The sequence below is a fragment of the Dermacentor albipictus genome, chromosome 3 (assembly GCF_038994185.2).
Source record: "Dermacentor albipictus isolate Rhodes 1998 colony chromosome 3, USDA_Dalb.pri_finalv2, whole genome shotgun sequence".
NCBI lineage: Eukaryota > Metazoa > Arthropoda > Arachnida > Ixodida > Ixodidae > Dermacentor > Dermacentor albipictus.
In genome coordinates this window covers 192,965,480-192,979,122 of record NC_091823.1, presented here as the reverse complement: position 1 = coordinate 192,979,122, position 13,643 = coordinate 192,965,480, and the positions used below count along the sequence as shown (strand labels likewise).

Sequence of the window (13,643 nt, the reverse complement as noted above, 5' to 3'; positions counted from 1 at the left end):
GTACATTTCGTTTTTCAGGGGAGTGAAACCGGTGTGTGAGGATACATACCTTATTGCATGTAGCCATTTCATGCCGGTAGCTGGGGTGGTATATAATCTGAGCTTCGCGCCTGTTAGTGTTGACGAATATGTGGATCCCTTCTGTTACGAAGTTTGAGCGTTTGTTTTTGAACGTGCAGGAGTAATAGACGATGCACACGCGCTCTGTCCTAGATACGCGTCAGGACTTTAGTAGATGGTCTCACGAGCTATGAGAGTCTCGGTGGGTGCTTTCTGTGTGAAGAGCGGTGTGGCACGACCCTAACATTGCTAACGTTCGTGTGGCGATTCCGCTTACATTTAGCAGGCAATGAGCTAGCTTAAGTGCAGTGGTTAAGGGGCACGAAGAGGTAGAGCGTGATGTTACCGGCGCTTTGCGAACACGTTCTTGTGTAGTCGACGTGGCTTCTGAGACTGCACCGTTTGGGAGACCACGCTAATACATTCGCTGGGCAGGAGGCTATCTACGAGTAGCTGAGAGCAGACGACGGCAGCCAGGAGAGTGACTTCCGGTCACGGTGTTTTCGACCGAAACCTCGGATGGTCCCCGACAGCTGGATCACGTGACCTCTGACGCGCTCCTCTGTCAGGGCTAGTCCGAGCGGAAGCTGCAGACGGATCGCGGACAATATGGCACTGCGCAATCGAGCAGGCCGACTAAATAGATCAAGGGAACACTCTTCGAATGCTTCGCTCAGTCCGAGTGTAAGAATCATGTGGCTGTCACTCACTAGGCATTCTCGTGGTTGCCGACGCAGGTCATGTACGGCACGTAGGCCGCCACCGGCTCGATTTGGCGCATGAACTCGTCCCCCACCCGGGCGTTGTCCTGGAAGAAAAACAACCGTCATCGTCGGAGCCAAAGAGGAACTCTCAATAATTACTATAAGCTAACAGCACCTTGACTACGATGAACCTCGCGAAGCAGAGCATCACTTTTTTTATACAAACGAACAATTAACTCGCTGATTACAATATCCGAAAACTGTATCTTGAAAACGACATAAGAGTACTTGACTGGCACTTTATGGAAATCGAATTTTATCAAAGGCTAAAAAAAACTGCTATAACACTGCACAGTTTTCTTCCGTTTTATTTCAGAATACTTTGCCACTTGGTGTAAAATTGTTAAAACTTCTCTCATTTAAAAGAACTTCAAAACAATCAGCTTTTTCTATCAAGCTTTATTGACGTTTCGGACAGTTCACGCACTTCTTGTTTCATTGAATTGTGGCGTACAGTTTGGGCTTTTTAAATCACAATCAGAGCCTTTGTAGTTTTATAGTACACACATTGAAATGAACATATGTATTTTCCGCTGTCACCAAATAGCAACATTTTCTAAGAGAATCGCGTAGGAATATTAGGTAAAATGCCTTTAAACATCAAATAAAATACAAAATATGTTCTCTTGTTTCTGAACAAAGTGAAATATAATCCATACGCATGCAGAATGTTGTGCTCACTGAAGGAGCCAAGGACACAGGATTCCTTCTGTGTACATGATGCTCTTTTTGAGAATTTTTATGCGAAGCATATTACGAGGGCTCAACCCAGCTCCTCAGGCGCGGCGGTGACCATGAAATCACGTGACACCGTGACGTCACGACAGAGGAGAAGTGGCTTTGGCTCAACTCTTGCAAGACGGGCTGGGTGGGAATCGAACCAGGGTCTCCGGAGTGTGGGACGGAGACGCTACCACTGAGCCACGAGTACAACGCTTCAAAGCGGTACAAAAGCGCCTCTAGTGAATGCGGTGTTGCCTTAGAAACGCGCTGTTTCTAAGGCGTGCGTCTCTTGCTCAGGCGCACATTTCGTTGCCGCGCCGAACGCTGCTTTGCTCGACGCTCACCGCGTCCAATGCGGGGCGCGTAGTCGCTGCCCTGTAGCCCATTGTCTTACACCCCTTGGCGGGTCGACGGGAACGCTGTCGCGTTCCACTCTTGAAGGCGAAGAAGTAATGCATGAGTTGTTTCTTCGTCTAGCCGAACCAAATATAGCCAAGCAACAGCAGTTCACCAGGCTAAACAGTGGTTCAACAACTAAAATAAAGGCTAGTATGCTTCGCATCCTGGGCTTAACCTTACCTAAGCCACAGCCATTTTTTTAATACATATACCTTGTACGAAAACCCCCAAAGTAGTAAAAAGAATGTGCAATACTGCAGCGCTACATGTCCGTTTGAAGAAAGGCCACAGTGATGGGATTGGACAAAGGAGGATTGCTTTGTCTCAATCAAGCCAATGAATTCATGGGCTGGCTAAAGCGGAGGCATTCTTAGGAATGACTGTTTAGAAAGAAGGTGCCTACTCAATGATTTAGCTCAAGTACGGATGCTTCTGTGCAGCAACTGCGGCCTTTTTCGAATCTCCTTCAGAATCATTCGGAATACCCCCGTCCGCGTCAGTCGTCCTCCTCAGAGACTACGGCAGCTGTTGTGAACGGACATACTACGCGAAGAAAAGCAACAGTTTGAGGTAGCGATTTCTCGAAGCTAATTGTAACATAAGTCTCTTGCGTCAGAATGTCGCAATGGCACCACTCGTCTTAAACCGCCTCGCTTACATCTCGCTTACATCTTGGTTTTGGCTTTTGCCCCTGCAGTGAGCTTTGTAAATTGCTTACTGTCAATAACGCTTACTTCCTTACTTACTTACTAGTGAGGCCCAACATTCAACAGGCCTGCTGCATATTCGACCTGGAGCAATCTGATTTAGCTAACACTATCAAGCCAATGTTACGCCATGCGCTTAGTTGCCTCTGACCATTTTTTTCGCAATGAAACGGAGCTTGAAAACCAGCTGAATGTACAGTCGGCGTTCCGGTCGCCTTCAAGCGCTCGTCTGCGTCTCTCGCGAGGAAGTGCGCTTGCTCTCACGCAACGCATTCGCGGGGATGGGTGAAAGGAGCTGTCGCGCGTTCGCTCACGCGATACCGAGTAGCGAGGAAGGGCAGGAGGCACAGTGGCCTACTTGTTCGTTTGTTCGATGGGCGTGTTTGCTTACATGGACAATCATCGTGGATGGTTTCTGCGCAATATTTCTGTTTGCGAATGCGTGCTTCTCATGTTCTCAGTAAAATAAAGAAAGAAATGAGCTATTGAGAAAGACACGATCCGCGTTGTAAGCAACTCGTTCACAGCGCTTCATCCACGCCAGACGTAAGCCTATTTCATATAGTGTCCTAAGTAAATGTGTGCATTTATGCGTTTTTATCATGTATTTTAGCTCCATTGATATAATCAAACTTGCTGTGCATTTGCAGTTATGCTTGCTGTATTCTGGCAGATCCCCTTTGATGTGGACCTTTGTACTGCATAAACTGGGTCGTCGTTCTTTTCAAACAAACCTCTCTATATTCTTTTTAATCGTGCTTCCTGTATTGTAGGCTACCATTTGTATGAATAACTAGCAAGCAATATTTTGAGAGGAGGAGATGTGTAAGGTGAAGGGAAAACCAGATATGAAAGGCGCCAAGAACTTGTACTTTTCAGATTGGGTAGCCAAATATGTTTCAAAGGGTACCCTGCTTGCTCTGTGCTGTTGGTATAAAACTAGGTATGAGGCTGTTTAGAGATGTATTGCGTATTGGCAATCTTCAAACATTGAAAATTATGATAAAAGGCGTACATTTTTTTCAATGGCGCTAAGCAGAGCGAGCCGCATGAATCGAACAGGTAAAGTTTATCATTCGTATACAAAAAGTCCAGTCACGTGTAAGCGACACCGGAAAACTGCGCGTGATTATTAAAAAAAATATGCAAAAACCATCGACGATGATTGCCAATGGAAGCGAATAGCCTGAATGAGCGAATGAACGAACCAGCGAGTGAAAGTTCCCCCTCTCCCTCTTTACCACCCCCCGCAACTGCGTTGTGCGAGAGCTTAATTAAGCGCGACAGAACGCCCTCACCGTCCGCTCCCGACAAAGTGCCGCGAAATGTCCGTCCACGCTTCCTGTTCAACGCGCACACACCGAAGACGCTTAGAAGGGATATTGCAGCGAGAGGTCACGCGTGACAGAAGTGACCCAGTCACCGTGGCGGCGCCACGAGGAAAATAAATTCAATCCTCTGACATTATTTCCAGTGACCCTACTCGGTGCAGTGGAGAAAGAGCTTCGTGTATAGGATGATGTGAGAACTCCGGAAAAAGTATGACTCGCTTGCTCGGTGTCCTCAATCGAAATTTTAGAGGTGACAGAAGCTGTCAAAAAAAACCTAAGCAGAAAAGGCGCACCTGCTTCCTGCGGCACTGCACAAACTGTACACGAAACTACAAAAAAGAAGAAGATGCTGCTGAAAGTTGCCTATAGTTCATCATTCGTTTCTACAAAGAATAATAGATGAAAGAAAGCGCCTCACCGAATCCATGTTGTAAGCGAAGTCACCTGGAGAAGAACAAAGGAGAGAAGAAATTATGAGGTCCAAGAAAAACCCAATAAGTAGAATAAAAACAGGAACAGCGCAACTCAGCACGAGCGAGTAAACAGGACAGAGTACTGACTTGCACCCAAACGCTTTATTTGCTGAAGAAGCATATAAATACATCATGAAGGCGACATAAAAAATAGAAAAAAAAGGATAAGAAGGATAAGTCAGCCACGAAGATAATCAATTTCTTTTGTTGAGAGGGACGCAGAGCTGACGCACGCGTCGCCACTCCTGAATATAGAATATGCTTCAAAGATTTCCCGTGCACGCTTTTCACTATATCTGCCGATTGTTTCGCGCTTGGTGAAGATCGGGGCGATCGGGGTGCCACCACACGTCTTACAGCGCGCAGCTAGATGACAGTACGGGTTTCCTTTTAGTGAAGCGGCATGCTCGCGCAGGCGATCAATAATGCACCTCCCCATTTGCCCGATTTAGCAACGTTTACAATCAAGCGGTATTTTATAGACGACCTGCGTTGTAGAGTTAGCAAAGCCCTGAACATGATGTTTATGGCAGCTTTTGCGCGCGACACTATCCTCCCTATTGACTATTTTGCACAACCCTCTGTGATGTGTGTGGTGCGCGACATGGTGCCATGGTCGGGACGGACAGAAGCAGACGACAAGGAGTGCGCGCGTCAAGGCGAATTCCGTGCTGGAGGAAAACGACCACGCCGAAAAGCGTCCGGCACGTGAACGCGCCGCGCAAGAAAAGAAAACAAGAGTAAAATGCCAACTAATTAGGAGAGACCACGGGGCGTCAGGCGGCCAATCGGAAAATGACTAATCGGCCAGAGCGGAAGAAAAGGCGAGGCGCGCTGGCAGAAGGGGGAGACGCCGGGAGAGTTCCAGGAAGCGACGCCAGGAGAAGGTCGGTCACCAGACCGGGAGTTGAAGACGGGCCATCGGGTTCCGGACCCGAGCCACCAGGACTTCACCCGATCGGGGCCTCCTGCCAACCCGTTACTGTGCGTCGCCAGTCTACCCGAGCGTGCCGTCAGCTGTTCAAGGCCGGCGAGCTTCTGTGCCCGTGGGCAGGACGAGAGCAGTCGGGCTACGGGCCCGAGTTCTACGCCCAGCTCCCCGGCCAGAACGCCGCCGCCGTGTGCTCGTGCCGCCAAGCCACCTACCTTCTATCTCCAAGCCAGAGCTGGCGCACACCGGTCGCCCGGTCAACCATTCTATACCCCGACCTTTGGTGAGACCGGCGCAACTCCTTTCATCAACTTGTCTCCGCATCGAGACTGTTATGCGTCCCTGCCGTCGTGGCAAGCCCGGACACGCGCACTAGTTAACGTCATACTAGCCCCAAGTGCGTTTCTTACTGCCATGATGTCTGTTTGAGTGTTTATTATGCGAAGCATATTACGAGGGCTCAACCCAGCTCCTCAGGCGCGGCGGTGACCATGAAATCACGTGACACCGTGACGTCACGACAGAGGAGAAGTGGCTTTGGCTCAACTCTTGCAAGACGGGCTGGGTGGGAATCGAACCAGGGTCTCCGGAGTGTGGGACGGAGACGCTACCACTGAGCCACGAGTACGATGCTTCAAAGCGGTACAAAAGCGCCTCTAGTGAATGCGGTGTTGCCTTAGAAACGAGCTGTTTCTAAGGCGTGCGTCTCTTGCTCAGGCGCACATTTCGTTGCCGCGCCGAACGCTGCGTTGCTCGACGCTCACCGCGTCCAATGCGGGGCGCGTAGTCGCTGGCGGGTCGACGGGAACGCTGTCGCGTTCCACTCTTGAAGGCGAAGCAGGGTAACGCATGAGTTGTTTCTTCGTCTAGCCGAACCAAATATAGCCAAGCAACAGCAGTTCACCAGGCTAAACAGTGGTTCAACAACTAAAATAGAGGCTAGTATGCTTCGCATCCTGGGCTTAACCTTAGCTAAGCCACAGCCATTTTTTTTTATGCTTTCTATTTCCTTCTATTTATTTATATTTCGTTTCATTAAAAGTTTGTGTGTGTTTTCGAAACCAACGGCTTCGTCCTCAATTGGGTTCTCGGAGGCTCCGCCTAAGAGAACAGTCAGAACCTTTGAGTACAATAACCCTGCATCACACTCTCTAAGTTTATTAGGGGCATTGCACACCACCCTCACTCCTGCCTTGGCAATTTTCATGTTATAAGAAACACGGTGTACATAAGGAATGACGGCAATTCCTTATGTACGGTCATTAGAGCCCACTAATGACCGTTTAAGGTTTTTAGACATTGAGATTGTTTTTAAGCCGCATCATGTGTGCTGGAGCTACTCGCCTCGCTCAAAGTACAATCATCTTCTCCCGTTTTCGTCTGCTCACTCCAAACTCGTAAAACAAGGCATCGCTAAGGCATGTTTGCGAGCTGCTTTGAAGCGCTCGTGCGAGCACTCTGTTGAACAGAGCTTTTCGGCGCAAGTGAACAGACTGCTGAACTGTGCAAGCGCAAGTAAACAGACTGCGTTGCTGGTGACCCTGTAAAAGAGTTAAAAAACGCCGAAAAACAAACTTTGCAGTCACCGCCTTCCAGATATAGGCTTGCCGTCATTCCTTATGTACACCGTGTTTCCCGTAACATTATGAAAATTGCGGTCAAGGCAAGAGTGAGGGTGGTGTTCAATGCCCTAATACACTGAGAAGGTTGTGCAAAATAGTCAATATTGAGGATAGTGTCGCGCGCAAAAGCTGCCATAAAGATCATGTTCAGGGCTTTGCTAACTGTACAACGCAGGTCGTCTATAAAATTCCGCTTGCTTGTAGACGTTGCTAAATCGGGCAAACGGGGAGGTGCATTAGTGAGCGCCTGCGCGAGCATGCCGCTTCACTAAAAGGAAACCCGTACAGTCATCTAGCTGCACACTGTAAGACGTGTGGTGGCACCCCGATCTTTAACAAGTGCGAAATAATCGGCAGATATAGTGAAAAGCGTGCGCGGGAAATCTTTGAAGCATATTGTATATTCAGGAGTGGCGACGCGTGCGTCAGCTCTGCGTCCCTCTCACTCTCAAGAAAAGAAATTGATTATCTTCATGGCTGACTTATCCTTCTTATCCTTCTATTTCTATTCTTTATGTCGCCTTCATGATGTATTTACATGCTGCTTTTGCAAATAAAGCGTTTCGGTGCTAGTCAGCACTCTGTCCTGTTTGCTCGCTCGTCCTGAGTTGCGCTGTTCCTGTTTTATTCTAAAGATGAACCAACCAGGCCCATTGAACACACTGCTAATGCCCAATTAGTAGGTGATGTGCTTGTGAATATATGCTGGGAAAACAGAGGGAAAACGGGAAATGGAAATTATAGACGATGAGCTTGTTCTCGTTTTGCTTATTGTCTTAAATACATACTGGTTACTCGTGACAAGCCACTCTCGTTCAGCTAAGTCGTGCCAAGCCTTAAAAGAATCCGCGTGCGTGTTACGATTATGCAATAAACTTGTTCACTGTTCCCTTGAACGTTTTTCAAGCGTTTTCTTTATCACTAGCTCAGGTAATTACCAAGAAACAAGAAAATTTTAAAGTATTGTGTGAAAACAGGACACCTGGTCAGATGTATTTCAGAACCAATTCAGAAACATACAAATGATATCCAAATCCTTTTCAAATTTCACTCTTCTTTCTTTACAGTCCGGAAACGTTATTACTGAAGGTAGTATTATGGAAATAAATAACTTTCTTATTTTTCAATGAAGGTGCTTTATTGAAAGTTTCGTCATTAAAGCGATGAGACAAAATGGTTAATTACTGATTGTTTATTGTTTACTAAACCTGATATTAAAGAAAAAGCACCTTGAGTTGCTGAATAGGACAATCAACAGTGCTTAGCTACATACTCGCAACACGAACCTTGTTTTGTTAATTATACTAGTTTGCTGAAAATCCCTGTGAATGCGTACGTGAAGGGTTCATACGCATCTTGAAGAAAATGCTTATTATGCCTAAAGTAATTTAATTGTTGGCTGCTCAGGAATTAGTTGAAGGAACTAATTTGAAAACACGAACATAAGAAATTTTACAGAGCAGGTGTTAAGCAAATGAATTTGTAGTCAATCCGGCTCAGTGAATCGAGCGTGCGTTGACTGCGTAACTCCGCCTTTATATGTGCGTGGTTTTCACATGTTTATTGGTCACTGTTCCTGCTGAAGCACGGTCCTTCTCCAATCAGGCTGTCTCACGACCACTGCCATGGTAACAGTAGGCACGATCAGCATTTTCCTAAATGTTTATTTCCCCGCATGATCTTGCGGCGACCGCATATTTGGTGCCTTCAATATTTATAATGTTGTAGCCTACCGAAACCCAGCATTTCGTTGCTCTTTGATAACAACACTCGTCCTCGTTCAGTCTTAATTTTGACATAGTTCTTGGCGAAGCGTCAGCTCCCGAGGCTGACCCATTCACCTTGTTCCCGAAATTCCGCCTCCGCTAAGTTTCTTGTTTTCAAAATTCAAACTGACACTCAAGGAAGAGAATTTCACTACGCTTGAGGGTGTGAAGAAATTCTTTAGGGCAGAGCGCAAATGCACTCCAGGAATTAGGTTGAAACGAGTTATCGAGCCTGTGAAATTCTTTTATGCCTTACCTGTTGGAGTCAAGCTGCAACTGTACTGTCTTGGTTACCTTCACTTTCATTATTGCATACTATTATGGGGAACGACTGTAGAAAGAAACATCTGACGGATGTTGAATAAAGATGAATTGGAAACTCTAACATAAGGATGCTTACACTCAAAGAAAGAAATGCTGTACCTGCTATTAAAATTATGTTTTACCTAGACAGGACAAAAACACAATTTTTAGAACACAGTCTACTGAACGTTCGAAACACATCTAAAGAAAAATAAATTTACTTACCCAATAATCACAATTGAGATAACAAAGTTTCAGCAAAATATTTCAATGCCAGCACATCGCAAGATTTTCGACATAAACACTATGAGATTGATAAAACGAGAAGAAATTATGGCCGTCAAACACTTTCAGGTATTATTTCATGTACCTTAAACGTTCATCCAGAAATAAGTTATCTAGTTAGGGAAAATTTAAACGTTAAAATTCCTTCAAAGCGTTTAAACAGATCGCTTTGAGAAGCGACAAAACACTGGCGATCCTTTAAGTCTTCTTTTCTTTTCAGTGAGCTAGTATAATTTCTTTATCTAGAATAAAATACTTTGGATCTGTGAGCCTCTTGGTGGTCGGCATTTTTCGTGTCTGCGTCTGTTACGAAAAATGTTGGCCCGACCTGACATTGACTTTCGCTAGGCCCGGATGGCGAGTCAATTGTTACTGCCATAGTAATTGCACAGACAGTCCAGGCGCATTTTTGCCGTCGGCGTCGCCGCGAACTTCCGTGTAAAGTCCAAGGGCGATAAAACTGTAGCCGCACGTGGGGTTCTCTACGTGCAAGCACGCGAGGCAAGCCGGCCATCGCGGCTCATCGGGCGTGTGCGATGGAAGCAAGCGGAGAGCAAAAACTCCATATTCCGTCGCACGAAAGGCCGTGGGGCGATGTGAGGGAGGGAGGGGGGGGGGCGGCGTAGTGGTCCGGAAGCAAGGCCGCTATAGACCAGAACACGCTAGTCTCGCACCCAGACTAACCGAACGCATACTCTCGCACCCGGGTTGCCCGGTCGACCGGCGCTATTTTGTACTGGGCTGCCAAAGTGTGTTCGCCGGCGACCAGTAGACATGGCAAGCGCCAGCTCTAGGGCTCCAAAGTGCGGAAATGTGCCCGTTCACACGGATCCAAAGTAGAAGAAGTCATATGGGCATCATTGCGTCGTGTTTGGATGTCAAAACAACCAGCGGAAAAGGAGCAGGTTGCTTAGCGCTGTTTGCGAAGAGCACAACACACGTAGGGAATCGTGCCGGTGCGGTGTTTTCAGCCTGCGCCGATTTCCATCCGCAACGAAGAATGCCAAGCTGAGCCACCGGTGGATAGCTACAGTGAATAGGAAGAACTACCAACCCAGTGAAAATGCACGAGTGAGTATTCGATCTGTGTATATTTTGGTGCCACGTTCAACTTTGCGCCCTACCAACGTAATACGCAGATTTGCTCCGAGCACTTTCTGGGCAACAAGCCTACAGAGCAGAATCCCGCGCCGGTGCTTCGCCTTCGCTATAACAAAAAGGCAAGCCTTTTCGTGTTTTCATTCAGGCAGAGCTCCCGACGGTTAAGCGGAACAGTTGAGTTTGCGGTTAGCGATACTTGCAGCTGGTGCACGGAATGACCATTAAGCGTGAACGACAAGTTGCCTTGCTGGTGAGCGTTATTGCTAATGAAAGTAAACTGAAGTCTGCTCGTCACGTAGCATGCGTCCACAAAAACGTAAACGACGACTACTCGTCGCCGAAGGTGTTCTTGCAGCGCACCTACCTTTACGAGCTGCTGTTTCAGGTGTCATTCGTAACGAATTCATTTGAGCCTCCTGAGCTCTAAACTGCGTGCGGTCTGTTATGCGGTGCAAAGCGCAAAATATTTCCGTTCATATGGCGAGGAAAATAAGGTGCTTAATTATTCTTGTATTTTGTAACAAAATTTTGATCGTTCTCACTAGTTTTTTTTTACTGTTTTCTTTTCTAAGGGAGCGCCAACAATCCGATGGCCTCGCACAAGCGAAACAGGTCTGGTACCAGGTAGCTGCAGTTGGTGGGGCTAATTTCTTGGAATGCAGGTGCAGTTGTTGTCTTGTACCAAAGGGGTCCTGATGATGCAGCTTTAAATAGGGATGGTAATTTTACGTGCCCTGTCATGGTTTGTGCAACTGTAGAACACCTGCATCTGTCATGCTCTCCCTGTTATACGGGCTTTGACTGCACATGTAGTTGAACATTATAACTACTGTAGTACCTCATTTTCCAATGAGTGCAGGTTTAGCATCATATGCTACTTGTTCGAGTGCTGTAGGCTTTTGTTCTGAATGTTGTACTCTTAAGTGGTTGCACGATACAATTGGCCTGGTGTATTTTCTATTTCATTTTGAGAGGACTTTATATCTTCGCGAAAGTGATGGCATGGGAAAGAACTACAGCCCTTCTTACTATAACATCTATTTCGTTTTCAGTGTGCAGGTGGTGAAGGGCAGGCGTCTGCTAACCAGGCAGTCAAACGACCTCGCCAGTTGGTTGCCAAGCGCGGCCAACCCAGTAGAGACCATTACAAACAAGACCAAACTGAAAGTGCAGATGACAGTGTTCTGCGTGCTTTAATAATATATGGCACCAACACAGTGCTGTAAATTCCTTCACAGGTTACGTGCCAAAAAGCTCACAGGTGTTCTAGCATATAGCGCGCGGTTTGTACAAACGTAATAGCGTACCTACCCGATGTATTCGCTTCTGCAGTCAGCACAGCACTCAGTGTATCCATTGTGGACTTGCAGGAGGTCTTGAAGTTTGATTGAATCCAGACAGCGAAAATGACAGGTTAGAAAAAACGTGAAACACGCCTTCCGCCCAGCTAAAAAGCCCAAGTTTCGCTTTCGCGCCGGGTCGCATCTCCCGGCGTGGCAGCCCAGGCCTGCTACTTCGCGGCGCTTGGGATAGATGGCGCGACCGGCGCTCATCAATATGGCGGCGCCCTTTGAATTCACGGTGTTCTAGTGTATAGACAAGAACGGCACCGAGAGCGGCGCTGCTGCGCCGGCGTTGAGAGCGCCGCATGCGGAGCAAAATTCTATTAGCGGGTGGTACCCCTCTCCCAACTCTCGTTCGCGCCGCCTTGATTGCCTCCTGCACTGCGCGTGTTTGGGCACGTTTCGCGCCGCGCGCGGTGTGTGCGCGTGGACATTTCCTTCGAAGGGCGGTGTACAGTATGTTTCACCTTTAGGGGAAAACTCGAAGCGCATTGCATCGCGATGCGGCGAGCGCTTGAGTCAGGCGGCGGCAGCAGCTCGCGCAGAAGCTCGAGGGAGGGATCTTGAACGGCGTCGTCTGCTACGGCGGCGCGCGCTGGCCGCATTGTCGAGAAACGTTCTACTGTCAGGTGCAGGGCGCCGATCACATCGTTACTGCGTGAAATGAGCCGGTATTCTTTGCTAAGCGTTGCGCGACGCCCACTGATACGCATCGAATGTAAGTTCATCGCTGCATGGCAGTCATAGACGACGTACTGATTCCATACATTCTTGACGGCCCGTTTCTAGAACGCGACTATATATTATAACGCGATAGGACGCCGATCCACACTGCTCGTGCTGTGCAAGAACTGCTAGGAGAGCGCGCAGTCACTCTCTTGGAGCGGCCGCCTCAATCCCCGGGCGCCAACATCATTTAAAATGTCTGGGGCTCGTTGAAAGTATCGCTGGCGCAACATCCCCTCTATCAGTCGCCCGAGGATAGGCTTCGATCCGCCATCGTCAGCGACTGAGACGTGCAGCGAATGAACAAATCCCTGATCAAGTCATTCTACACTTCACTGCCTTCCAGGATGAGCGCTGTCATCGCTGCCGCTGGGGACATGACGAGATACTAACTGAAGTTTCGAGCGTGACGTGTCCAATTCCCCACCGGCGGGCAGGGTCTGTCTGGTGTAGCGAATGATTGTCGAGAAAAATCACTTCCAGCTCACTGTCTGAACCTAAAACGTTCATTTAATCGTGTCCGTTTGTTTCACCGTGTTCGACTCCCATTGTTGAGTGCTTTGTTTTCCTTTCGAGTCAAACAAAGACTGAGCACGTTGTGCGCACATCTTGGTGCGTTTTGTCGCTGCTCATTACGGTAGCACACACAGTGAAGAAATATACGTGCACACGCTCAGTACTCCGGCCTTTCGAAAGAACAAATTAACCATGTTGTCAAAAGAAGTTTGTCAAAAGAACTCCATTATCGCCAATGAAGGATCAGAGTGTGGCGACGCAGAACGTTTAGTAAAGACTATCAGCTCAGTTCCCGCAGTACCGATGAAATCGGTGCACTGCCCCTGACAGTTCCACGCTTCCCGAAAATGCGGCCAGCGCGCGCCGCCGTAGCAGACGACGCAGATCACGACACTGCCCCTCAAGCGTGCGCGCCTGCTCGAGCTGCTGCCGCCGCACGACTCCATTGCTTGCCGCATCGCGACGCAATACGTTCCGAGTTTTCCCCTTAGTGTGAAACAAACTGCACACGCTATATTTACCTTTAAGAAGATTGGTACGCTTGACGATTATTTTTATGGCTGCAATGCGGCGAAAGGGCAGCGTCTGCTTAA

At 47.9% G+C, this 13,643-nt stretch overlaps 1 protein-coding gene across 4 annotated transcripts in view; it reads right to left on the bottom strand.

Moving 5' to 3' along the window:
- The window catches only part of LOC139057690 (acid phosphatase type 7), a 297,629-nt gene that overhangs the window by 180,605 nt on the left and 103,381 nt on the right, over nucleotides 1-13,643 (bottom strand). For all 4 annotated transcript variants that reach the window (XM_070536425.1, XM_070536423.1, XM_070536424.1 and 1 more), the window contains exons 4-5: nucleotides 4,403-4,428; nucleotides 771-868 (exon numbers count right to left, since the gene is read on the bottom strand). In XM_070536425.1, the coding sequence (XP_070392526.1) occupies nucleotides 771-868; nucleotides 4,403-4,428 (124 nt within the window). The remainder of the gene's footprint in view (nucleotides 1-770; nucleotides 869-4,402; nucleotides 4,429-13,643) is intronic.